The sequence below is a fragment of the Platichthys flesus genome, chromosome 7 (genome assembly GCF_949316205.1).
Source record: "Platichthys flesus chromosome 7, fPlaFle2.1, whole genome shotgun sequence".
In the NCBI taxonomy this organism is placed as follows: Eukaryota; Metazoa; Chordata; class Actinopteri; order Pleuronectiformes; family Pleuronectidae; genus Platichthys; species Platichthys flesus.
The window spans coordinates 17,243,088-17,268,542 of record NC_084951.1 but is presented as its reverse complement, the minus strand read 5'-3'; the positions used below and the strand labels follow the sequence as shown (position 1 = coordinate 17,268,542).

The 25,455-nt window shown below is 41.8% G+C and overlaps 3 protein-coding genes across 3 annotated transcripts in view; 2 read left to right on the top strand and 1 right to left on the bottom strand.

Moving 5' to 3' along the window:
• camkvl (CaM kinase-like vesicle-associated, like) overlaps nt 1-6,904 on the bottom strand; it is a 36,598-nt gene extending 29,694 nt beyond the window's left edge. The window contains exon 1 of the mRNA XM_062391051.1: nt 6,721-6,904. The gene's annotated coding sequence lies outside the window, so the exon portion shown is untranslated. The remainder of the gene's footprint in view (nt 1-6,720) is intronic.
• Nucleotides 6,905-17,759: 10,855 nt separating this feature from the next.
• On the top strand, nt 17,760-19,563 carry LOC133957272 (thyrotropin subunit beta-like). Its single transcript, XM_062392765.1, has 3 exons — nt 17,760-17,805; nt 18,030-18,192; nt 19,129-19,563. The coding sequence occupies exons 1-3, from the start codon at nt 17,795-17,797 to the stop codon at nt 19,423-19,425; spliced, it is 471 nt and encodes a 156-aa protein (XP_062248749.1). The 5' UTR covers nt 17,760-17,794; the 3' UTR covers nt 19,426-19,563.
• A 2,263-nt stretch (nt 19,564-21,826) lies between these two features.
• On the top strand, nt 21,827-25,453 carry LOC133956530 (mitochondrial glutamate carrier 1-like). Its single transcript, XM_062391654.1, has 9 exons — nt 21,827-21,935; nt 22,185-22,310; nt 22,502-22,557; nt 23,006-23,096; nt 23,194-23,312; nt 23,404-23,599; nt 23,695-23,852; nt 23,960-24,035; nt 24,149-25,453. The coding sequence occupies exons 1-9, from the start codon at nt 21,913-21,915 to the stop codon at nt 24,306-24,308; spliced, it is 1,005 nt and encodes a 334-aa protein (XP_062247638.1). The 5' UTR covers nt 21,827-21,912; the 3' UTR covers nt 24,309-25,453.
• The last annotated feature ends 2 nt before the right edge of the window (nt 25,454-25,455 follow it).

Genomic DNA, 25,455 nt, shown 5'->3' with positions numbered 1-25,455 from the left:
CTGGTATTCATATCACCCATCAGCCAGATTCAGGCTCTTGATGATCAGTTCTTTTGAATTAAATCTTTCATAATTCAGACTAACGCTTAAAATTGAACTTAAAATAATAAAATATTCATAGCTCAGGTTTTTTTTAAATACCTCCGACAATCTGGATCTGGTAAAATGATATGTGGTTTCTGGTGAATGTTGGGCCTTAACAGAAATATGTGTTCCCTGAGTGCTCTTCTAGTTTTCTAATCTAAATTCTAATCTCTCAATATACTTGTAGGTACCAGACATTAATAAGACTTCATACTAATAGTTTCCTTTCATTTCTTGTCTCAGTGTTTGTGTGTGTGTCTGTGACGGAGTAGCTGATGTGTGTGTGTCTGTGTCAGTGTAGTAACACATGCTTCACGTCTTTCATTACCTCTGCCAGTGAGATTGGTTGGTGCATGTGTTCTCTCCTCTCTTCGTCCCTCTCTCTGCAGAAATATTTGAGAAAGTTACGGGTGAATTTGGCTGAAATTTGCTGAACAGATCTCTGGCTGCGGGATCAGTCGCTTGCGTTTTGGCAGTGACCCGAATCTGGGATTACTGCCACTGTAAAGGTTTTGTAGGTTGTGTGGTTTTAACTGTGGGCTAATGCTGTTTTATGTAATACCAGGAATATTCAACGACCGAAAAAAACATGCAATGGCAGCCTTATATGACAATACAGCAATACAATGGCTATATGTTGTGTAATAGTATTTATGAGTTGAAATGTATTAAGAACTGCTTTATTAACAATGACATGAGCTGCCTTTCGTTGATTATTTAATTTGCTGATTGTTTCATTCATTTCAACAAACTATGAAACTCATTAGCAGCGACTATGCTATCTGGTGCTAGCTCTGTAGGCTACAAGCTTTCACTGGCTGAATTGTTAGAATTTAGTTTGCTCTGACGTGATATTGCTCTTGGTGCGACTGAAACAAAGGTGCAGATGGAAATGCTGCAGCTTTAAAGACTATATTAGAGAATATGTCTTCCTCCCTGCTGCTGTGGCTATAACCAGTTTTTATGGCGCATTCATTTCTCCCTGTGCTGAGTGTCCCTATAGTCCATCTGTGAGACCATGATGTTTGTCATCAAGATGGTAGATGCTAGACATCTTTCTCTGCGTTACATCATCATTTTGTACAGATCTAAACTTTGCTTCTAGACATGAGTGTCTAGTCTTTTTGTGATGTTTGCATGTTCTCCCTGTGTCTGGGAGGTTTTTCTCCAGGTGCTCTGTCTTCCTCCCACATTCCGAAGACATGCAGATTTGAATTCATGTTAATTCAAGACCCTAAATATGACATAAGGTGAGAATGTGAGTGTGAATGATTTGATGGCCCTGTAATACACTGCTGGGTTCCCCGCCTTTACACGATAAGAGGTTTAGTCTAAATATAATGGGGGGATCTTAATAAGGTGCATTTGGTGAAGTAACCATTTCTGTTTTCTAAGACAATGTGCTACAATTATATATCACATGAGTAATTCACATATGAAGTTTATATATATGCTGTTGTTTTTTACTCTACCCGACCTAAACCTGTTTTGATTTACATACTTGTAGATGTGAACATGACATTACATATCATTTTATTTATTTAGTTTTCATCCATTCATTCATTCAAATGGCAAACACTATGTTACACGTAGTGTAGTGATCTTTTCAGTCAGATAGTAGACAGATGGATGGTTCGATGGATGGATAGATAGATAGATAGATAGATAGATAGATAGATAGATAGATAGATAGATAGATAGATAGATAGATAGATAGATAGATAGATAGAGAGAGAGAGAGAGAGAGAGATAGAGAGAGAGATAGATAGATAGCGTGTTGTCTGGGTTCAGTAGGGGACAGAGGGAGCAGATGAGAGTTGATGGTAGGTTATGAGAGCAGGAAGGCAGTAGCTGAGTAAGGAGGGCAGGAGAAACCTCTGGCACCAAACTCAGTTAAGGCGTAAACAAACAAACAAACAAACATATGCTCTGTGTGCAGTTTATCCTGAAGCTCATGCTTATGTAATGTAGGTGACACATGTGGTAAATTAAACATGTGGAGGAGGATTTTCTTTACACTCAGCTAGCTGGTTTCACAGTGTGCTCATTACGCGTTCTTCTGGTTCATCTCCTTCACCGTATGTTCTTCGGCCAGGGTGTTACAGATTTCCTTCCTTACGAATCGTTGACAAACAACGGCGTTACCTCCGAGCCCCTGGGCCACGCGAGAATCATTCCCGGCCGCCAAATAGGTGAACTATAGTACAGAGCGAACTCTCCGTCACACGCAGGGTTCGCAGAGTCATCCTGCTGGATCGATGCACCACTTAATCGCCTGCAAGCACCATCTGCAGCCCGTCCTACCGCTGCTGTAAACTCTCTGTGGTTGTGGACACTGTGTTCGTGAATTGCAGCATAAGGCCTGTTACTCTGAATAATCTCGGTGGGAAAAGTTCACCTTCAACAACTTGAGAATCAGAGGGCGTTTACTCTCATCCACCATTAACGTCCATTGTGCCATTAGTAACTGAATATTGATGCCCAAATCTCCAGCATATAAACAACCGTGATATCAGGTTTCCTTTCGATGAAATCATAATTCTGTGAAAATGGCTCCTATCTGCCGGGTCAGGACAAGAAATGCTCTCTCTCTCTCTCTGTCTCTCTCTCTCTCTCTCTGTCTCTCTCTCTCTCTCTCTCTCTCTCTCCCTCTCTCCCTCTCTTTCCTTCACCCTCTACTTTCAGTCCGCAGTGAGTCAACTCAGAGGAATATGTGGGCTGATCGATACCACCAATGTTACTGTAAACATGAGCATCACTCATCCCTTCCACATACTCCCTTCTTTCTTCGGTGTTTCTGTCATAAAGGCATTATCTGAAACATTATTGTGTTTGACCGGAGATTTAATAAAATCCAACACCCTCGACGAAGTGGTCTGATAATCAATAGCACTGATGTCGAGCGTCCGGTGTAAAGCAATCAACGCTCCCTCTTCCATTTAATTGCATTCAAAACAGGGGCCGACATGGACTTGGATGGAAACCGAGCTCTTATAGATCTTTTATTGCGACACCACAGAACTGTGTCAGCGTTTTCCCGTTTGTTGAACAGACTCGCACTGTTCGTGAATTAAAACAACATGAAACTGAGATGCAAGTCAACTGGAAAACATTTTTTATCGATGGTCAAGTTGTTCAACAACATTATTCAGCGGAGAGTGAACACCTCCACCAAAGCCTCGTCTCTTACATATTTGTAATTTTAAAGGTAGAAAATAAATCATAGACTGGCACTCAGAGCACATACCTCCATCAAGGTTCCCATATTGCACACACTCATAGAAAGCAGTCCTCAAAATGCACCCTGATTTTCTTTCATCAAGAGCCATGAATCATGTCTTAAAGCAACTTTACGCCAAATCAATTTTTTTTTAAATTTCCTATGCTATGGTATAATTTTTGTTATTTTGTCATTTTGACCAATTTACTAATGAATTATTCATGGTTCTTGATTTGAAAGAAAATCAGGGTGAATTTTGAGGACTGCTATCTATGAGGCTCTGCAATATGGGAACCTTGATGGAGGTATGTGCTCTGAGTGCCAGTCTTGTTTCTGTCTTTGCTGTTGTCCATTTGGTTGTTTGTTTGTGAACAGGATTACACCAGAACTACTTGATGGATTTCCGGAACACTTAGTGCAAGGATGGGATATGGACTGAGACAGAACCTATTAACTTTTGGCGCAGATCCAGACAATGGTGGAAATGATATCTTGGCGGAGGTATGCGCTCCACAGAGTACCATCATAGTTGCTTTTGACAACTGGTTTCCGAATCAGGCAAATTTAGGAGACTTATATCTGAGTGCTGCAATTTGGTTCGGCTTGGTAGAATTGAATGCTGGGCCACTTGAGGTTTGAATTCTATTGACTTCTTTTCTAGTTTTTCTTATAAATGTGATTTTGTTTGTTTTTCTTTCCGTTAAAAATCTAACCATGCACCAAACCAAACCATCGAGACATAAAGCACAAAAGGTTTCACTCAACAGTTTCAAAAGGACACGACCAAGCACACAGATCGTATAAAGCCATTACATCTAAGTTAGATTTTTCAGTGAGATGATTTACAAAATGTCCCCCTCTCTTTTATATCCGTCTCGTTGATATGCTTCATTCTCCAAATGTTTCTGCCTGATGAGTGCACATCGTGGGTCTCTCAGCTGGAAATCTCCTAAATGAATCCCGCTCTTTATAAAGGCAGCAGACTGAACTGTGTGGATACAGCGTATAACTTGAGCTGCATCCTCCATTCTTTGCCCCCCCACCCAAAAAAACCCAAACAACAACAACAACATAGTTAGTGACGATGCAACATAAAGTATGTGCACACCTGATCAAATACATGCTGCAAATCACTGGAACCATCTTTGTTTGATTGTGTGCTCGGTCTGTGGTCTATCAGTTATCTAGCTTGTCCAGTGAAAAATAGCAGAAGTTTTTATTTTTTGTTGCAGTGAACAATGTGGTACACGAAAAAAAAGGCAGACCAATGATTTGAAAGCCTTTTGTCCTTTAGGCTGAGGCCACAAACTCTAAATGAGGTCTCGAAAGAAACAAAAACAAAAAACTGAAACACACAGGTCGGATTATGCGACAACAGTGCAGAAGAACGGGTGAGAGGATGGATGGATGGATGGATGGATGGATGGATGGATGGATGGATGGATAGGTAGATAGATAGATAGATAGATAGATAGATAGATAGATAGATAGATAGATAGATAGATAGATAGATAGATAGATAAATAGATAGATAGAACGATAGAACGATCGATAGATAGATAGAACGATAGATAGAACGATAGAACGATAGATAGATGGATAGATGGATGGATAGATGGATGGATAGATGGATGGATTGATATATTAAGGACAGATGGATGGATTGATATATTAAGGACAGATGGATGGATGATGCATTGATAGACAGACAGATAGACAGATATTTTTGAGCAACAACATATTTCCACTTGTTTTTCTCGTCTGCCCCCCTTGTGTCATCCCCAGCCTCTCTTCCTACTTTGTTCACTTTCTAAGCTCCGTAACCTCTTTCAGTCCGTCTCGGGGGTGCAGCAGCCGCCTGAACACACTTTATTTTCACTGATGTTGTCTCTGCTCTCTCCCTTTGTGAAATCGAACGGGCTCATATAAAGCAAGTTAACGAGGCCATGCGGTGGACTGACCAAAAATGAAATACGAGATACTCTCTGCTCTGCTGTGGCTTTAATAAACACACAATCAATTTTGATATATGTGTGGCTATAAAAAGGTTCAATTGTGATTTAAGTGTAGTGCTATATACAGTATGTGCTGTACTGTCCTATACCACGAAGCAGAACTGTTGCCTCTCTCTCTCTCTCTTTCACTCTTTCTCTCTCTCTCTCTCTCTCTCTCCCTCTCCCTCAACATTTGACCTTATCGAGTTATCGGTTCTGTCATAAGTCCATTTAAAGCCTAAGAGCTTCAGCCTTGGTTCTTCATAAAGCCCACAGTCATTATGCTGACCTAGTAAAGTGGTCGGTGCTTCCGGAGCGTTTGATGCATAATTAACAAGTGTGGATGCTGAAGCTGGATGCAGCAGCTTCACAGAGTCAGACAGAGGTGGGAGAAGGTGCGACGACCGGAAGGTGAACGCCTTGCTTTTGCTTCAAGGAAGATTCAACGAGTGCAGACAGATCATCTCAGAGGAAAACTTCTCAATGCTGCAAAACGACTCTCCAGTTTGAACCAACTGGGATGCTGTTTGATTTCAAAATGACTCTAGTTGATGAGGAGCTTTGAAAGCGCAAACGTGATGATCCTGAAACCTAAACCTGCCACTTCTGTGAGTGACTAACCTCATAACGCTATACATTCACTTTATTTCTAAGGAATGCCTTGACATAATAAAAGCATAGGAGTAGAGCACCCAGTAGGCCAGTCCTCGTATTAAACCAGGCCCCTATTTTCACACATAGCAGTCCCATAAATGTGCCAGATTTTTTCATCAAGATTAGAGAATTTTCTGAAATAAATTAAAAAAACAACAACAACAAATACCCGCCTTATCTGGCAATGTTATATAAAATTAAAAAGAAAATCCTGGATCCACCCCCTGATCCGGATCCACACCTAAATGTATTGGGTTCTCTTCTGACCATTACATACATCCTTAAGGTTTAAACCATCCAGCAATTGTTTTTGTTGCACCATCCTATTAACAAACAAACAAACTAACAAACAAACAAAGGGGTGAAAACATAACCACCACCAAAGTTTGCCAAGTGCGTTCAAATCGCTCCATGGATGAATAGTGACTGCTTTTGTTGCCGAACCCTCACTCGTTTGACATCACCTAAATTCAACAAGTCCGTTCCTACATGTGACCGACTATAACTTTATTTTGACGCAAACAGCAGCCTCCTGTTCATCCTGCTCCTGCCGAAGATAAGATATTTCCTTCGCAGCTGCTTTTTACGCACGGCGGCCGCACACTGCGCGCATCACCCTCAGCAGCAGCAGCAGCGGTGATGGAGGCAGCGCGGCAGAGAAACACCTCTTCTGTCTCTTTTGGCAGTCGACTCCTCGTTCCCACCAGCATCGGCCTCATTTAATGAAAAGAAGCGAAATGAACGCACCGACCCGCGGAGTGGACTTACCTTGAGTTGTCGCGGCTCCGGAGAAGTGTGGGTGCGCGTGTTTGCAGCTCCCCCTATCCAAAATAAATGGAAACTCTGGTCCTCCTACTTGGTACCTGGACTCGAAGTGGGAGAAGCAGCAGAAGAAGAAATGATAATGATACTAATACTTGCTGACGTACAGAGAGCGTCAGAGAGGTGAAGTAACCGCAGCCACGGCTCTGGCACGACTGTCGGTTCTTCGGTGAGAATTATAGTTTGCTTGTTTCTGAGTGCCGCCCACCCTCCCTCCCTCCCACTCACTCACTGTCTCCCACCCCTGAGAAATAAATAATCTCTGAGTGTGTTTCCATGTGTGTGTGTGTGTGTGTGTGTGTGTACAGCAGGTGGGCATCTGTGGATAATATGAGATTATTATCATTATCAAAGACTGCTTGGGGGGGTGTAAAGTGTGTGTCCTGCACCACTTTTACCAACAATACCTCTTTACAGGGTTAAACACACGACCAACTCACTGGCTGATCTGTGAGTCTGGGCTGCTCCGGCTGTCCGGTGTGTGCAGGCAGCGGATTGGGAATGGTCGAGATTAAAACCGTGGGATTATACCTCAACGTTCATCATTTCATGTCACATACACACATACACACACACACACACACACACACACACACACACAGTGGAGGCACACATGGTGGTCAGTGACATCAGTCTTTGGCAGACGCAGACGGACCTATTCATGTGGGTAGGGATGGAGAGAAGGATGGGAGAGGATAGGAGAGGAGAAAAGGAGAAGAAGAAATAAGGAATATAAAGGGAGTTGAAACCTGGAAGGTCACAGGAGGGGTCACTGGAGGGAGATATTTCCTTATTGGTTAATGCGTGTGGTTGTGGATGGAATGAGGCCTAATACAGTCCTGTGTGTGTGTGTGCGTGTGTGTGTGTGTGTGTGTGTTCTACAACACGGCCAAGTCGGTGTATGTGTGCATGCATACTGACAGATGGCCACTGTAATGACGCAGGAACTAACTACTGGGTCTCTATGAGCCTGTGAGGTTAGTTGTGCACATGCTTGTTAGTGGGTTTGCGTGTGTATGTGTGTGTGTGTGTGTGTTTGTGTTTGTGTGTGTGTGTGTGTGAGAGTGAGGCAGAAAGGGAGGGAGGGGGACAGAGAGAAAAAGAGAGAAGAAGAGAAAAGTGCATGTGTGTGAGAGAGAAAGAGAGAGCAAGGTGAGTCTGATGCAACAGATATCGCTTTTCTGTTCATGCAGCCTTTACACACACACACACACACACACACACACACACACACACACACACACACACACACACACAGAGACACTTCCTTTTGTTCAAATACACTTTCAGCAAATAGAAGTCAAAGCAGATTCAAGGTCTCTTGTGAATGTCTCTGGAAAAGACTGTGAACATCTGGACAAAAAGGCCAAACCAACACGTGTGTGGGTGTGTTTGTGTGTTTGTGTGTGGGTGTGCGTGTTTGTATGTGTGTATGTGACAGTGAAAGGGTGAAGAGTGAGGAAGAGAAGGCCAGAGCAGGAATAATAGAAATAACAGCATAAAGCCTCAGAAGTGAAGGTTTCCCCGTGGTCGTGCAGCCGCCTCATGGCTACAGTCCATGTTTAGGCTGAATGTAATCACAAGGTTTTTTCTGGCGGTCACCGTGCATATGATGATTATGATGATGATATTGTATTGAGAATCAAAAATTACCATTAAGTTGCAAGGCCAGGGTTGCATTGAATTTCATTACACTGTTTGGTCTTCCTGTTCTGGTGTCGACCTCGGGTACCTGACCGTGAAGGAGGGATATTCAGGTCTTTGATTAAGTACCATAATCACAATGAAAACATAACTTCCACTCTAATTTAAAAATCCAATGTATATCCATTGTTGTACTTTAAAATTGAAGAGCTGTTTCCAATGTTTATCTCAAACATAAGATCAGAGAGTGAATGTGGTGAAAGTTTCATACAGGTCGTGATATTTTTAATGTACAACTAGAATTCCATTTAGAAAAGTTTTTGGTAAATCCTAGAAATGTGGCAAGGAGTCAGAACAAGTCAAAGTTTTTTGTTAAGGGTCAAAAGCCAAAAAACATTGGAAACCATGGGCTTAATCCTTCACAATGTGTTGCATTATAATTGTATATGTTTAAAAAATGTATTCAGGGATATTTCTTCAGCTGTCTGAGGGGTTACAACTTACTGAGACAGGGTCAAGCAATTATGGAGCGCCAATAACTTTTATTTCCATCCTTTTTCAGTGAAGAGGCAGGTTTTAAACACACACGCAGAGTTGGTGAGTCATTTTGCACTTACACTCACATTACTAAAGGATATCGGTGAAATCATGCATGGGTTCAGTAGGTTTTCTTTTTTTGGAATGAGTCGCCATTTGTTTGGACATGAGTAAGCACAAAATTGTTTGTGTGTGTACTGTGACAAATAAAAATAACCAAATAAATCAGGAGGCAGAAATCTGGTGTTTTCAACATTTTCCCATGAAATAATTCATGGATCTTGCTGAAAATAATTCAAAGCACATTTTGAGAACAGATGAAAGTGTTGGAGAAGCTACGGGTTCTACTGAGTGCTATTTGTTTGTTTGTTTGTCAACAGGATGATTTGGAATCTACAACCGAAACTTAGTGGGGGGCGGGGCCAGGAAAGATCCAGGAATATCTTTTCACCTCTTTGACACTCACACAGATTTCCCCAGGGAATAATTCTTGGATCATGATGTAAAAAGTTGTATTTAGGGAACTAATATGAAAGGTGGACTATCGGGCCCTGGGTAAAGTCTTCAGTTACTTTGGACAGCTGGTATCTGGATGCTCAGGTAACACTCATGGTTGTTAACGCTGGTGTGTTCTGAAGGATCAGCTCGAGACCAGCACAGAGGTGGGAGATGACCATCATGTTTTAATTATGAATCATCATCATGAGTCACTATTTTTGTAATGATGAGAACTGACCTTCACCTCCATGAGTGCATCAAATCCACTCTGACTGTGAAAGACCCTCCACAGCTGGCGCGGAGAGAGGAGCTCAACCGACACTAACAGTTAAAGCAAAACAGAGACACCAGCGTTGAGATAGAGGTACAAAAGCAAAATAAATAAAAGCATCATAGATTTGAGGACTCAAACACCGCTGTGCCAAATATGCCAGTCCGAGTTGGCAGGCATCGAGGGCGGCAGCCGTCAAGGAGCCAAGCTCAGAGCTCTGGCTCTCCCTCACTCACTTTGTCACCTTCTCTCTCTTTACTCACACCTGTTCCATCTCTTCTGCTCTCTCCCCTCTTTCTGCCACACTCGGCCTGAACTCAGCGAATGTGTGTGTGCACGCGTGTGAGTTTAGATTCATAAGTGCTATAAAAAATAAAAAATAAACTCACAGGCGTTAACTGATGTGTTTTAATGATCACCCTCCTGACTCAGGCAAACCTCATTGTGGGTGAATGTATACTCTTCCTCGTGTGAGCCACCCCGGCACCCACTCTGTTGTCTTAACTCGCTGATTTAAACGCTTGTGTAATTGTTGTGCGTGCACAGAGGAACGCGCGGGTACATGGATTTATATGCAAATTTTCTCCTTACAGGCTTAATTTAGAATTAAATCCCGAACAACCTGCAATCAAACCTCCTCATAAATTTGGCATCAAGTAATATAATGCTATTAGGGCTGTGACCATGTACTGCTTGCACTGACTTGGTGGTTGCTCACAAACACACACACACAAACACACACACACGCACTCACTCCCCATGTGTTTTACTGGATTGTCTCCCACTTCCTTTTGTCGGAAGCTCACCCTCCCTTTCTCCCTCTGTCATCCTGCTCGCCCCCTATCCTCTCATCAGTCCTGCCCTCTTCTGCTTCATTCCATCATTCATCAGTATCCCGCACTCAGACACTCTCTTCTTTCTCTATTCTATTGTAATTACTTCACTCCTCCTCTGACAGCTGTAGTGAATGAACGGAAGGAGGGAAAACAAGAGAAAAACCTATATAAGGACAGTAAAAAGACAACGATAAACAGATTATTTATTCATATAATCAAGGCTTAAACCCTGTGATCCCTTTCCTCTTTTTTTAACACAAAATGGAAAAACTGAATGTAAATAAGATGCCTCAGCAGAGGAGAGTTTAATTGATGCAGCTATATTAAATTGGGGCTGGAAATGCCTCGTTGACTCCAGGCTGGGTTGGGACAAATTTACATACCTTTAAAAATCAAAAGAAGCCTGATAAAAGATTTCACCAGCGATAATGGAATAAAAGCATCAAAAGAAAAAAATGAACACAAAGGAAGGAGCTGTGACTTCAGTGGATTGTTTTTCTCCAAACCTGTCTCTTAGATCAGGTCTCGGTCACGCTACCGTTTTCCCTTCTTTTCCCCCTGATACTGCATCTTAAATGGCAGGAGGACTCATTAGTTAAAGGTTGTAACAGACAGGAGTGGGGACTGTTTGAAGCTCTTCAGCTGGATGCATCGCTGGAAACGCTGTCGCTTAATTACCCAAACTAACTTAGACGAGACGCTTCCGCGTTGGCCATAGGCCAGCGTCCTGAAGCTATTCTTATCCCTGGTGATCAGGGATACTTCTTCAGCTGTCTGAGGGGTTACAACTTACTGAGACAAGGTCAAGCAATTATGGAGCGCCAATAACTTTTATTTCCGACCGTTTTTTTCAGTGAAGAGGCAGGTTTTAAAAACACACGCAGAGTTGGTGAGTCATTTTGCACTTACACTCACATTACATCACCAAACCATATCGGTGAATTCATGCTGCATGGGTCCAGTAGGTTTGCTTGTTTTGGAATTGTTGACCATTTGTTTGGACATGAGTAAGCACATGTTTGTGTGTTTACTGTGACAAATAAAAATAGTTAGAATACAATTCTACAATCTAACAATCAAACTTGAAATCTAAACTAAAAAGATGAATTGTGAGCTAACACTAAAGTTTGAATCAAAGAAATTGAAGAAAATCGAATTGAAGAGTGCATATCTCTCTACATGTTAAAGAAAGAGAAACCCAGGATTAAGGCTCAAACGTTTCTGGTTTTCATTATGTGTTTTATTCTGTGTTGTGTGTTTCCCTCCAGTTTTGTTGCCTTGATTTGGCATCAGATCAGTTTTTTGTCTTTATTTAAGTCAACTCCTCAGTTCTGGCTTTGTCGAGTCGCCTGTTCAGTCATGGTCTTAGCCTCTGTAACTTTTGTCTCCAGTATCTCCTGCCTTGTTTTCTTTACCTGAGTTTTGCAGTTGTTTTCTACCTGGGCCTGCTCCTTGTTTGAAGCTACTTGGAATAAATTTGTCATTCTTTTATTGGATCCTGCCTCGCTCCTACTATTTGGGTCCACCTGTTCTCTTCACAAACCCTGACAGGGAAAAAAAGCCAGGATCTGCCTGTTTATCTGGATCAATCAGTCAGACAGTCCCCTCATGAAACCACATTTAAATTCACTAGAACTGGATTTTTCTTTGGATCAGCCCCAAATCGCATACATTCATGAATATCAGCCCATTTAATGTGTCTGGTTTTTCAAGATCCACCAACTATCCCTTGTGTCACTCTTTCATCCCTCTGATGAGGCTCCACAGGCTCCACACTAGAATTTGAGAATTTGTTTCCTTGGGTCATGCCCACCACGCCATAGAAGATCATAGACACCAGTTGTGTAGTTTTTGCTTAACCTTGCAAACAAACAAATAATGCAGGTGAAAACAAAATTTCCTTGGCAGAGGAAATAATTGCTATTGAAATAAAAGGAAAGCTGAGGCAGTGAGCTATTGTGCACGTTAACGTTAAGCCCTCCTCCTCAACTAGGTTGATTATTTTAAGCACTGTGAGACTGATTTTTGACACCCTGTAGGGGTCTTCTGGGTCTGTGAGAGTGAGTGTGACGGTGCACACACACACACCCCAAAAAAGGGAGGCACAATGAGAGTTAGGACAGGAGTGTGGGTTGGGTTGAACGTTAGAGGAGTGGAGGAGTCCCAAGATTCCTCAAGTTATTAAGTATGTCTTCAAGGATACCGGTGATGATTTGGGTCAAACTATTTCCTCGTCCTCCTGAGGTGTAGCAAGGTCACTCCAACAAACGGCCCCAGAAATATCTCCCTCCCACTCCCATCTTGAGATAGTCACCTTTCTTGTCATGTTGGCAAGGAGGCGAAGCGAATGCATTAGCAGCCGGTATGAGCAGAATCCTATAGGTGACACACACACAGACATAACAAGCTATTATATGACAGTCATACACTGGCCTTGGGCGATGCTCCACATACTCGGGAAGCTTGCCAGTTCAACAGTCCCAGTTTGCTCTATCAAACCAGTTGGAAATGTGCTTTTTAATGTGCTCCTAATAATTAATTATTAACTCCATTGAATTGAGATGTGATCTGGTCATGTTGTGACCTTCTGCTCAGGTGAGTGATACGACTTGAACAACCTAATGGAATGATGCAGCCGCAGGGCATCTTCTTCATGCTCCTCACAGTCTGTAGCTACAGTTCCACAGCAGAATGGGAGAGAGCGTTTTTCTTCCATCTGGTGGTAAAATGAAGTCACAACAGGGAGCATGACTGTGATGTATGGGAACTTTTTCTCTTACAGTCAGTTCAATTTCAGTGAATTTTATGTAAATATAAGAAAATTCTCTATTGCTTGAACTATAAATACTTAATTTTGTCAAAAAAAAGTTTGGAGGGTGGAATTATGACCTCTATAAGCTGTTGTTTCTTGAGTGTTTACTTTGTTTTGGTTTTTACAACATGTAAATAATAAATAAAAGGTAGATGGAAGCTAAAATAAGCACCAAGCTCCTTAAGTCGGTGTGTTCTTTACACAAAATGCTGTATATTACGTTTTATGTTTTATTTGTAATTACAGGCGAACGCCTCCTGCTTTAAAGGGAGGGGCTTTAAGGGTGGTTACAGCTGTATTTCCCAGCATGCCACGGAGTCCGTGTTCATGTTAAGTTAGTAAGAACTAGAATGGGCAAAGAGTAGAACTACGTAGAACTACGAATATAGTGGATTTCTGTATCTCGTACATCCTCACTTTCATGATATTAGACACAATATTGTAACACCACAACAAAGAGCACGTGTACACTCACGGTACTATATAATTCTTGTTGAGCACATCTACTTCCGTGGGCGGAAGCTCATTGTAGAGGTCACGTGCTGAGTGCTTGTCACTCTAACCAATCACCTCGGGGAAGGTCTGAGACAAGAGCCAATAGTTGCCCTCACAGGGTGTCACCTGATTCGGGTGAGCGAGTGCACAGACATAATGGATTTCTGTGAATGTTCGTAGCAGGAGAAACCTGGCGGTCTGTTAGCGCCGCCTGGTGGATGTGACGTTCACCGGATTGGAATCACTCGCGGCTGGCAAATGAGTGCGATGTGTGAGGTGGTGCGCAGCTCCACAACCCAATTCAGACTACTCTCCCCCCACTTTTACTCAAAGTTTTTAGTTTTCATCAATACTTTTACTAGACAACATAACAACTGACAGGTAAAGCTTGGTGACGCACACATTAAGGAAATCATCATAACACTGCAGTTGTCAATTATTTTGGAGTGAGATCAAAGATTGTTCGAACATTTCCTCCTGCTCTGCTGAGATACAAAGGAGCGCCAGTCCCCTCCCCCTTCCTTCTATCACAGCTGATCATCCTCTGATTAATCATAAATAATTTCTTATAGTGTTAATTTGACATGAAATTAAAAATCAAAAACATCCCAAATAATTAACAATCTTGTAAGAATACATTTCAAAACAAACATTAAGAATTGGCTCTATCAGGCTGCAACAGGTTATATTTCTTATCTTGTGCAGACAAAATAATTCTCCAAAAATCAATATGCATATGCACCAGCCACCATGATGGAGAGAAGTCTGCTGATAATATAAAAAAAACACCCTTTGGGACTTAGTCTGTTCTTTACATAAAAAGGCCGATGTTCTATGTTTATTTAATGTTGAATTTATAATTATATGCAAACGCCTCCTGCTTTCCAGGGAGAGGCTCTAAGGATGCTAAGAGCTGTATTTCCCAGCATGCAACGGAGTCCACGTCACGTTAAGTTAGAAAGATAAAAGGAAAAGGGAAGGAAAAGAGTAAAAATACAAATCAAACTATGACTGTACTTGATTTCTGTATCTCGTAAATCCTCACAGTCACAACATTACACACAACATTTCAACACCACAACAAAGACTATACGTGAATTCACAGTGCAACTTATACGTCGTGTAGAACATAGTTACTTCCGTGGGCGGAAGCTCATTGTAGAGGTCACGCGCTGAGTGCTCGTCACTCCGACCTATCACCTCGGGGAAGGTCTGAGACAAGAGCCAATAGTTGCCCTCACAGGGTGTCACCTGATTCGGGTGAGCGAGTGACCAGAAATCATGGTTCTCAGTGGTCGGTCGTAGCAGGAGATGCCAGTTGGTGTAACAGTGCCCCCTGGCGGATGTGACGTCCACCGGATTGGAATTACTCGCGGCTGGCAAATGAGTGCGATGTATGAGGTGGTGCGCAGCTCCACAACCCAATTCAGACTACTCTCCCCCCACTTTTGACAAGTTGATACATTTTGTCAACAACAACTAAAAGGATATAAGGATATGTTAACAGATACAGATGCAGATATAAAATCAACATCTTGTAGAATAATCAACTGTGCCACATGTGTAATAACTGCTTACTCATATAAACTTATAAGGTAAATGTTTCAAGGTAAAGATTGTTCATTAGAAAACTATTTGATGATTCTGGTTTTAGTATAGCTATTCTCATGCAATACAATAATATTGATAAATGTTGAAAGTGTGACATCGAAATAAAGAATATGACATGCATCACATATCCCAGAAGCACATTTGCAACTTTGAATCCTCATAATAATCATTATAATTACTTTAACTATTTCTTCCTACCTCATCCTGTGATGCTGATCTGCTCATTAAAGTCGTTCCATGTGACTCGATGTGTTTTTGCTTTTTGCATCGTCCTCAGTAAAAACTTGAGAGATGTGAAATCTCTGCACTATCTGTCAAACCATTACAATTAATCACATCGCCATCAAAAGATCCTGTCTTCCCCAGTCTGATGATTGATGACTCTTTACTGGTCTGGTTTCCTGATCTGTGTCTGCTTGATTTTATACATTCAACATTGTAAATTAAAGGTTTCCTATGTCTAAAAAAATGACCTGATGGCTTGGTGGACTCGGCGGAGTGACCTGTTGACCTGGTGGCGTGGCTCCGACATGGGCCCCATAAAACAAAAGAGATTCATGTTTCTGTCTGACCCAGTTCCGGGTCCTCATTGGGGCGTGTAGAGTTACCTGCATCAGTAAGATCTGAAACGGAGCGCCGCACAATTAAAACCTTGGCACGTCACCTGCAGACATCATGATAAAAAGACGGACAAGGGTTGAACAAAAGGGCAATCAAAGAATAAAACGCTGTCTCGCCATATAAAACTCAAGTAAATATGAATCCACACTGCGAGCTGGATCCCTGTCAGGACAAGAGAGTTGGTGAACTGTCCATGACCCAGTTTGTGTTGTACTTATCTGATGGATTTGTAACTTATCTTTGACCCCACGTGAAAAATGTGGAGCAAAAACAGACAGAAGGTGACAGAAACGTGGCTCAGGTCAGTCACAGGGAGCAGCGGCAATGTCTCAAAGCACAAGTCAGGTTTATACAGCAAGAAGAAAGTATACGACATAAAAGATTAAATATGTGGAAAAGTTGATCAAATAACTATAATCCTAGTGTAGACAAATGGAAATTAAATAGTGTGATCGGATTTGATAAAATATTTGATAATCAACACTTCAATTAAGGATAACTGGAGATTTTTCAAGAGGATTCTACATTTAACATTGATTTTGATCATTTGGCACAGAAATACGACGACAATAGAATCAGTTTTAAATGGTGAAAACCACAACTTTAAACTCAGGTGCCGCTGAGTATTGTGGTCCTCAATAAAACTACCACAAATAAAATCATAGAACGTCACAGTTCCTGACTCTTGGTTTACCTGAGGTGCTACAGAGATTTATGGGTCGTCTAAGTCTTAAACGTGTGCCGACCATGTTCATTTACTAGTTTGTGAGGGGGGCAGATGGTCCCTCCCTTTAAGAACAGATGGGAATAATGGGAGTATTAATGGCTTAGATAAGGAGGGCATAACCTTTTCACTCAGGGACAGGAACATGTGAGTGCTGACCCAGCACTCGCCTGAGGAAATCCCTAACAACACTTAATGCAGAACTATTTTAGAGAAAATCAATTAAATTTAACTTTAATATGCATTTCTAGTAATGCTTCATTTATTTGTATATTATAAATGTCTATTTTTCTTTTTATATCTTCATATATTTAGATTATATGCCCACAAAGTGCATTCTTACTACAAGTGAATTAAAAATATTGTTCTAATGAGTCACCAAGCTACTTAATCACATGGGTCAGTTTGTGACCAGCCATACGCGTGTAAGGGTTAGGGCTGCAACTCTCTATATATAATATAACTTGTTGTTGTTTGTGGTTTTTCCCACATATTGTCAGGCAGCTTTGGTCAGTGACATTATGTAACACCTCGTATGACCCCTTTTCCTCAAGTTGGTTGGTACACGGCTGAGCCCATATTCTACAGTTTGACCCGCGACGCCGGTGAAAAAAGCACATTCATAGACACACTTACACAGACACACACACAAGCATGCAAGTAATACCTGCATCACATGCACAAACACACACAAGTAATACCTGGACCACATGTGTGCGCACACACTCTAAACAAACCCACGTACTCTGCGAAAGTGTGTTTTGAGACCACCTCTGACTGTAAACACTGTCGCTGTGTGAGCTGACATGTGATTTGTGGAATGATGTTGCAGACTGAAGTCTCTAAGGGCAGTCGGGGGGGGGGGGGGGGGGGGGCTAGGGTTTCCATAAAAGAGGAAGGACACCCATGATATTTTTCAGATATTCCCAGCAGAGCAGAACAGGGGAGAGTTGGGGAGCAGAGAAGCCACAATGAGAAGAAGGTAAAATAAAAACATTATTCTGTCTACATCTTTGAACTCTTCACATGCATGTTGTCATCTGATTATATCTCTACTTTTATGAAATACGAATCATATTTCAAGTATGTGTGCTGTTTGTGCTTTTAAATGAAACTTTCATGTGAAAATAACAACTAAATATCATTGCAGTGATTTGTCTTTTTTAATTTTGAGATGTCTCACCACGTGTTTTTATGCACTTCCAGTATGCCTCTGTTTGTGTCACAATGCATACTGCTGTGTGTGCTGATGGGTGGGACAGTGTGTGCCTGCATGTTGAAGAATCACACCTTGTGGATTGAGAGGCACGACTGTGCCCAGTGTGTGGCAATCAACACGACCATCTGCAGTGGCTACTGTTACACACAGGTGACCCCCGCCAACACTCAAACACACACATTTTGCACATGATGCAAAAAACTAAGATATGATTGAAGGTCCAGGGTTTCAGATAAAGAGGGATCGGTCGACATATATTGAAGATAATACTCAAAATATGTTTTGAGTAGAGAGGTATTCATGTGTCAATATGAAAATTCACCACTAGATGTCAGGGTTAGGGTTAGGGTCCTACACGCTTTACCTTGAGCAATGTTGGCAAAGTAATGCACATTATAGGAATATTTGACCCTTTTGTTGCATGGCTTCAATGAGGCATGAAGGTGAATGCATTTGTAATTTATTTATTTTATTGCAGAATCTTGAATCTTATAAAGTATGGTGTTTTCTGAGTTGTAGGTTTCTTACGACAATGAAAGTAAAAAGTAATAACTCAAAGCTTTTGTTTCATATAAATGAGACAGATAAATGGAGGAGAGTCCGCATCACTCTAACTGACACCTTCACAGAATGAGTTTGATAAATTGGATGGAAATACCTCAATATCACCACTAGATGTCACTAGAGCCTCTTTCCACCTGAATCTTTTAGCGATGTTGGTAGATTGATGAACAATCTAATAATAATTCCTTCAACCATTGTTGCCTGGATGTGGAGGCTAAATATATTTAAATATATCTTTTTTATTTCTTTACTCTAGTGGGTTTTGCTTAGTTGTAGATTCACTATGTTGATGACAATGAAAAAGGTACCACAGAGGTTTTGTTGTATAAGATATATTGAGGTGAATAAGCATTCCTCTCACATACGTCATTATGCTACAGATTAGATAAATATGATGCACATGCTAGAGCTCACCACTAGATCTTTAAGAGATGTTGGTCAAGTGCAATGCAAGTCCTTTGTCACTCTCACACTGCTCAGTCAAATCCCTGCACAGCTTCTAACAGTTCCCCCTTTTCACAGGACACCAATTTTAAGGGCCGCTTTGGGAGGACCTTCCTGATCCAGCGTAGCTGTGTGCCTCTATCCCTGGTGTACCGACCGGCCTGTTTTCCTGGCTGCTCTAAGGATGCCGCCCCACAGGTGTATTATCCCGTGGCCCGCTGCTGTAGCTGTAAGCGCTGTGACACACGCACACACAACTGTGTCCGCACCGGCCAAAACTCTTACGACCAGTGCCCCAAGACGCATGGGAGCGTGAAGTACCAGAACCAGTCCGCCTCTGAAATGTCACAAGACATGTACACACATTGCAAATGATAAAGCTGTAACCTAATGGAGCAGTTTCTGCTCGCTTATATTACTGTAGTTCAACTTATCTCCTTAGCTGTTCGTGTTGTGCTTTTTTTTTGTAATTTGTTAGGAAATGTATTACAATAAAACCCTGTGTTGACCATGCATTATAGCTTGAAAGCATCAGTCACCAATGGACTGTCATCACAGTAACTGGGAGTAAATTATTATGAGTAAAACATTTGACAGTAAAACATCCTGATAGTACTTTTATCGGGAAGTATCATCCTGACAAGAAAAAGCCTCCTCACTGCAAAATACTGACAGTTAATCAGCTCCATCATTTAGGGAAACAGCAAAGTTTCCCCAAATGATGTCATCCCACTTTCAGGCTCTGTTCCTCATCACCATCACCAGTGTTGAGGCTTTTGGGTGGGGTTTTGTGTGTGTGTGTGTGTGTGTGTGTTTGTTGTGTGGTAATCGATGGCAAAAGCTCCAAAATGTATTCTATCTACAGCAGGGGTCTTCAACGTTTTTCAGGCTAAGGACCCCCAAACTACTGGAGAGATGGAGCAGGGACCCCATACTATATATATTCTATAAAATTGTGTTTTATGTTAAACTGGGCCTAGTGCCATGTATAAACATAGCTATCCTGCTATTGTGCATTCAATACTAAACTATTCAAATATTACACGGGTTCATATATTCATGTTTTTAATTAAAACATGTGCAAGGTACAGGGTGGCCATGCCACTGCCATTTATAAACATACATCTTGCATGCAACACTGCGCTATTAAAGTAATTCACAGATTCATGTTTTTATTTTAAACATACATGTAGAAGAGACAGTGAATCCTCAAGCCATCTGTGGACGGCACACATACTCCCACATTAGTGAGATGTCGGACCCTGATGGGTAGCACACAACTTATCTAACCTTGGACAGATAGAGGATGTCAGGCATAGGGTCATATCAGCCACACAATATGTTGGACGACAAATTTTCATTTAAATTTGTGGTGAAAAAATTGGTTGGAAAAATATAAAAAATATAATAATTGTCTCAACCAAAAATGTCGCGACCCCCCTGCAGTACCTCCGCGGACCCCCTATTGAATACCTCTGATCTACAGAATAGAAATGTTATGCTGTTCACAATAAATGTATTTTGACCTAAAGTAAGATATTTGATGAGATATCTTAAGATGTCTTAAGATATCTTAAGATGATTTACAGTCAGTGCCTGAGAGTAAATCATTCTTTCAGGTTCCTAAGAGCATCAACCAAACAAACATGAAAAGAACATCTTGATCGCCCCTTGGCTGCATTACAGGCTGGATCATAAAGCGTGCACAAATATTTGGCAGAATCTAAATATTGGAATTATAATTGTGTAAAATGTACTAGTCTTCCCCTCCTATATAGATGTAGCCAACCTGGAATAATCATGTGGCATTTAAAGTACATTTAGTGAAGTGTGAAAAAATACACACATCAATAAAACAGAAACTTGTTTGACAGATCCAATGGTAGCTTTTAACAACTTTTTAAAAAGTATGTGCAAGGTTTCATCAGAAAGTAGTGAGAGGTAACTTCAGTACAAAGTTGCATCATGCTCACCTGGGTGGAAGGACCTTTTACAAGGAAACTCTTCCTATGAGTCAGGAAGTCAGGTCTGACACGCCCCCATGCTGCACAAAAGTATTCATTCTTTGAGTCCTGCAGCTGCACAGAGGGAGAGTCTGCAGCTAAATCTGCGCCACACTTACTTTAAACCTCTGACTTCATCTCAAGGTGGGTGCTGCATGCCCTGGTACTTTCTGGTCACACAGCAGTGACATGATGCTTCTTAATTACACTCTGCTCTTTATGCCGCTTGTTCTAATTTTATTATATAATTTTATTTAATTGTATTTATTCACCGATTATGAACTGGAATGTGATAGAAGCTGCTGCTGGTGACATCAACAATTGCTCATAGCTTCAGTCTTAGACGATCACATTTTACAAGAATCACTTTGTTTGAACACAATGACCAGTAGGGGCACTCCTGAGCCAAACTAGACATCCATTTAAGTGCATCTTAGAAGCCTGAAGATCAAATTATGAGGGAAATGCTTGAGCATTTTACCTTTTACCACCACCATTTTAAAGAAATAGTAGATAATATAAATAACGAATTTGGGCAGAAGCCTCTTTATGCAAATCGAATGGATTGCCTGACATGGCTGGCAGATGTATCCAGGGGAAGCTATTTGCATTGTGGGTGGATTTTGGTAAGGTGATGACTAACCCTGACTGCAGTTCTTGGCTGGCAGTGCAGGGGGTGGAGAGCAATGTGGAGTCTGTCCCAGTATCTGTGGGGCTGGTCCTGCCTCTATATATATAACCCCCGGGTTTCCTTCTACTCTTGCCTTGCTCAGTGTCTCTCAGGGACTCTCAGCCTGCTCTCCCTCCGCGGCCTCCACCTGTGTGCTGTCCAACTTGTGCACTCAGACAACCAAGAACCATGGCCCATCAACAGCGGATCAGGTATGGACCTAACCAAACCCCCAAGCATGAAACGTAGGATTGGAAGAATACATGTTTGGATTATTTCTTCCCATTCATGCAATACTGTAAACATTTATAGTTTGCAATTTGATGTTTGACTGTAAGTTCGAAGAAGGCTTTGGAAGCATAATGCCTCATATACATAGGTTTATGCTGTTTGATCCAATGTTTCCCAGAGGATTGGAATGATTGTCATGTGCGTGTCTGTTTTGACTCGTCCCTGAACAGCCTCCCAGCCAAACTGATCAATGGAGGGATTGCAGGGATGGTGGGAGTCACCTGTGTGTTTCCAATTGACCTGGCCAAGACCCGCCTGCAGAACCAGCGCAGCGGGCAGCAACTTTACAAGAACATGTGAGAGCATAAAAATCCCTGATCCCTGCAAGAAAATGAGCTTGTCTCCCCATGTTGGGAACAAGTTAGAAAAGCTTGATTTTCAATAACTTCTGTTTTCTGTGAATAATCTATATTTTATGATGGCAAATCATAATTTGTGACAGCAGGCCTTCTCACCATGGCTCATCTATCTTTCTTGTCTTCTTCAGGATGGATTGCCTAATAAAGACAGTAAAATCTGAAGGCTTCTTTGGCATGTACAGAGGTAAGACTGGTCACAATGTCCATGTCCACAGTGGGCTTGAATACTTACTGGCCTAGTTCATATTAACCTGGCAAAGCTAATTTGTATGATCAACAACCTCTTTGATCCGATGCGGAATTGAATCATTTACAGACATCCTTCTGTCTGTAGATTCATATTTCTCCCTGTTTTATTCAGTAGTATAAAGTATTTGTTTCATGTATCTCGGACATGTAAAATAATAATAAACTTTATAGCGCACTTCAAAATCCATGTTATAAAGTGCTTTACAATTAAATGCATAAAAAACTATTAGGTATGTGAAAACAAAAATAGGGAAATGTAAAGTCATTGAAGACATTTTCCGATAAAATAATGTATTCACACAAGACTTCAAATGAATCACTGACTCAGCTGTAAATGGGTTATCTGATATTAAGGTTGTTTGTATCACTGCTTGTTTTTGTAGGTGCTGCCGTAAATCTCACCCTGGTGACCCCAGAAAAGGCTATCAAGCTAGCTGCTAATGACTTCTTCCGCCAACAGTTGAGCAAAGATAGGTAAATAAGCAGTACCACAATGAAGTCTCTTGGATTGCAATGTCACTCTTGTTTTGTTTTTTACTTTTGATGTTAACCGTTCAGTCTGTGTCATCAGTGGCAAGTTGACGGTGCTCAAAGAGATGCTGGCAGGATGCTGTGCAGGAATGTGCCAGGTCACTATCACCACACCCATGGAGATGCTCAAGATCCAGCTGCAAGATGCTGGCAGGCTAGGTATCTACGAGCAAAGCAGCAGAATAGTTGACCAGAATCAAATACTAACAGTTTTGGCGTCAACCCTATTGTTTTCTGTGTCTCCTGCCAGTGGCCCAGCAGAGGGTGGTGCCCAGTGTGGTCACAACTCTGAAGATGGGGGGCACCAGTCCGGTTATTAGCCGTTCTTACAACACCAGGCCTGCACCTCAAGTCATGCGAGTTTCCGCCATACAAATCACCAGAGAGCTGCTTAGGACCAAAGGTGTCCCAGGACTGTACAAGGGGCTCGGGGCCACGCTGATGAGGTAAACATCGCATTCAACCTTTGATCCTGCTCAACTGGTTTTCCATCGTCGATTGATGGTTTCTAACCGTAGGGGACATGCTTGTTTGTTTCCAGGGACATCCCTTTCTCCGTTGTGTACTTCCCTCTTTTCGCACATCTGCACCAGCTCGGCCAGCATTCAAAAGAAGACCCGTCCGTGCCCTTCTATTGGTCCTTCATGTCAGGCTGTTTGGCTGGATGCGTTGCTGCAGTGGCCGTCAGCCCTTGTGACGGTGAGTGACACAGTCTATCCAGATAACTAGTGGATCAGAAATATATAGGGATCTGCCAAATGTTTCAGATTTCCAACTAAAATTGCATTTGTTTACGTCTTGTGCAGTGGTTAAGACAAGGCTACAATCCCTCAAAAAAGGAGCTAATGAGGAAACCTACAGCGGAGTGGTGGACTGTGTCAGGTAATCATATCTCTATCGTTGTAAATGTGACTGGGACGGATCCCAACAAAGTACCTTCCCCTCGCCGGGGTCGAGAGCTTCACGCTAACCGAGCGCTCTCTTCTCTATTGCAGAAAGATCCTGATAAAGGAGGGTCCCAGAGCATTCCTGAAGGGGGCTGGCTGCCGGGCCCTGGTTATCGCTCCGCTCTTCGGCATTGCCCAGGTTGTGTACTTTGTTGGAGTGGGAGAGTTCCTGCTGGGGTACACCCCCTACACGATCTGCTCTGCATAAACAACAAGACGTTTTTTTTGGTCTTTCTGCCGCCTCATTAAATACCAGGCAGCTATGGAACAAGCTCTCGATTACTTTGAACATATTTATTGTTGGAGGTTTTCAGAGTCTAAATAAAGCGCTAAAGGGACCAGAGAGACGCCCTTTTATCTCACAATGGCTTCAGATTAGGCCTTTAGTACGACTGTCTGTTATTGAGGAGGCAGAGCTGGAAACGTACCAGTCTATATAGGCTTTAATGGAGCTTAAGTCTTCTCTCACTGAGGAACTCGATGGTGGAACGTTGATCACCAGTTTACCCATATCCGACTTGACTTGGCTGCGTTGGCACCAAACCCCTTATCCCCATTTCCTTAAATGGTTTAAAAGGGTTACGAGTGAAACAGACCATGGAGGTTGAATCTGGTCTTTGTACGGTAGATAGTGTATTTGAAAGCAGATATAGATATCAAATATATATAATTTATATAAATAACAACAAATTGGTTTCCCCATGCTGTAGTCTTAACAAAGAGAAATTCCCTGATTGGACAACGAGTGTTTCGGGTCTTTTCCCAGCCTCCAAATAATTGACCCACTTTCATTGGGCTCTGTGAATATTTCTGTGGCAGCCAACACATCTCTGATTACATAACTTTTAAGTTTGAAGCTCTGCAGCCGAATGGCTCAGCGAGGCCTTCTGCAGTGGACTAATTGGAGAAGGCGGTGTTGTTTTATTGGTTGGGAAGCAGGGCGATGATGGATGAGACTTTATCAACAGAAACTGCAGTGCTTTCGGGACCAAGTCGCCTGGATACAAAGCGCTACTTGACCTACACTTGGTCACTTTCTCTCCAATTGACTGTGGTTGTCTGACACCGATCGGGACTCAGAGACTGAGGTGCTCACATGGATGCAGGACGTCAGGCTCTCAGAAGCAGGGCGCTGTGATTCGTTGGGCTGTGCTCTCTCTCTGATCAAAGTATTGTTTAACAATCTTACAGATGTAAAATATCAGATCTAAATAAACCTACTCAAACTGTGCAAGTTGATTTCAAATGAAAAGTTTCAAACATTTAGAAGGTGATTATTTATTATCCATTTCATTTCGGACTTACACATGTAAATACAGATTTCAATACACTGAATAAATATCTAAAAATGCAGA

What these genes read in the sequence shown, in the direction of transcription:
- LOC133957272 (XM_062392765.1), top strand. An exon ending in GTGGCTACTGTTACACACAG is followed by an intron (nt 18,193 to 19,128) that starts GTGACCCCCGCC and finishes CCCTTTTCACAG; the next exon opens with GACACCAATTTTAAGGGCCG.
- LOC133956530 (XM_062391654.1), top strand. Translation starts at nt 21,913, where the DNA reads ATGGCCCATCAACAGCGGATCAG. An exon ending in GCCCATCAACAGCGGATCAG is followed by an intron (nt 21,936 to 22,184) that starts GTATGGACCTAA and finishes GTCCCTGAACAG; the next exon opens with CCTCCCAGCCAAACTGATCA. An exon ending in CAACAGTTGAGCAAAGATAG is followed by an intron (nt 23,097 to 23,193) that starts GTAAATAAGCAG and finishes CTGTGTCATCAG; the next exon opens with TGGCAAGTTGACGGTGCTCA.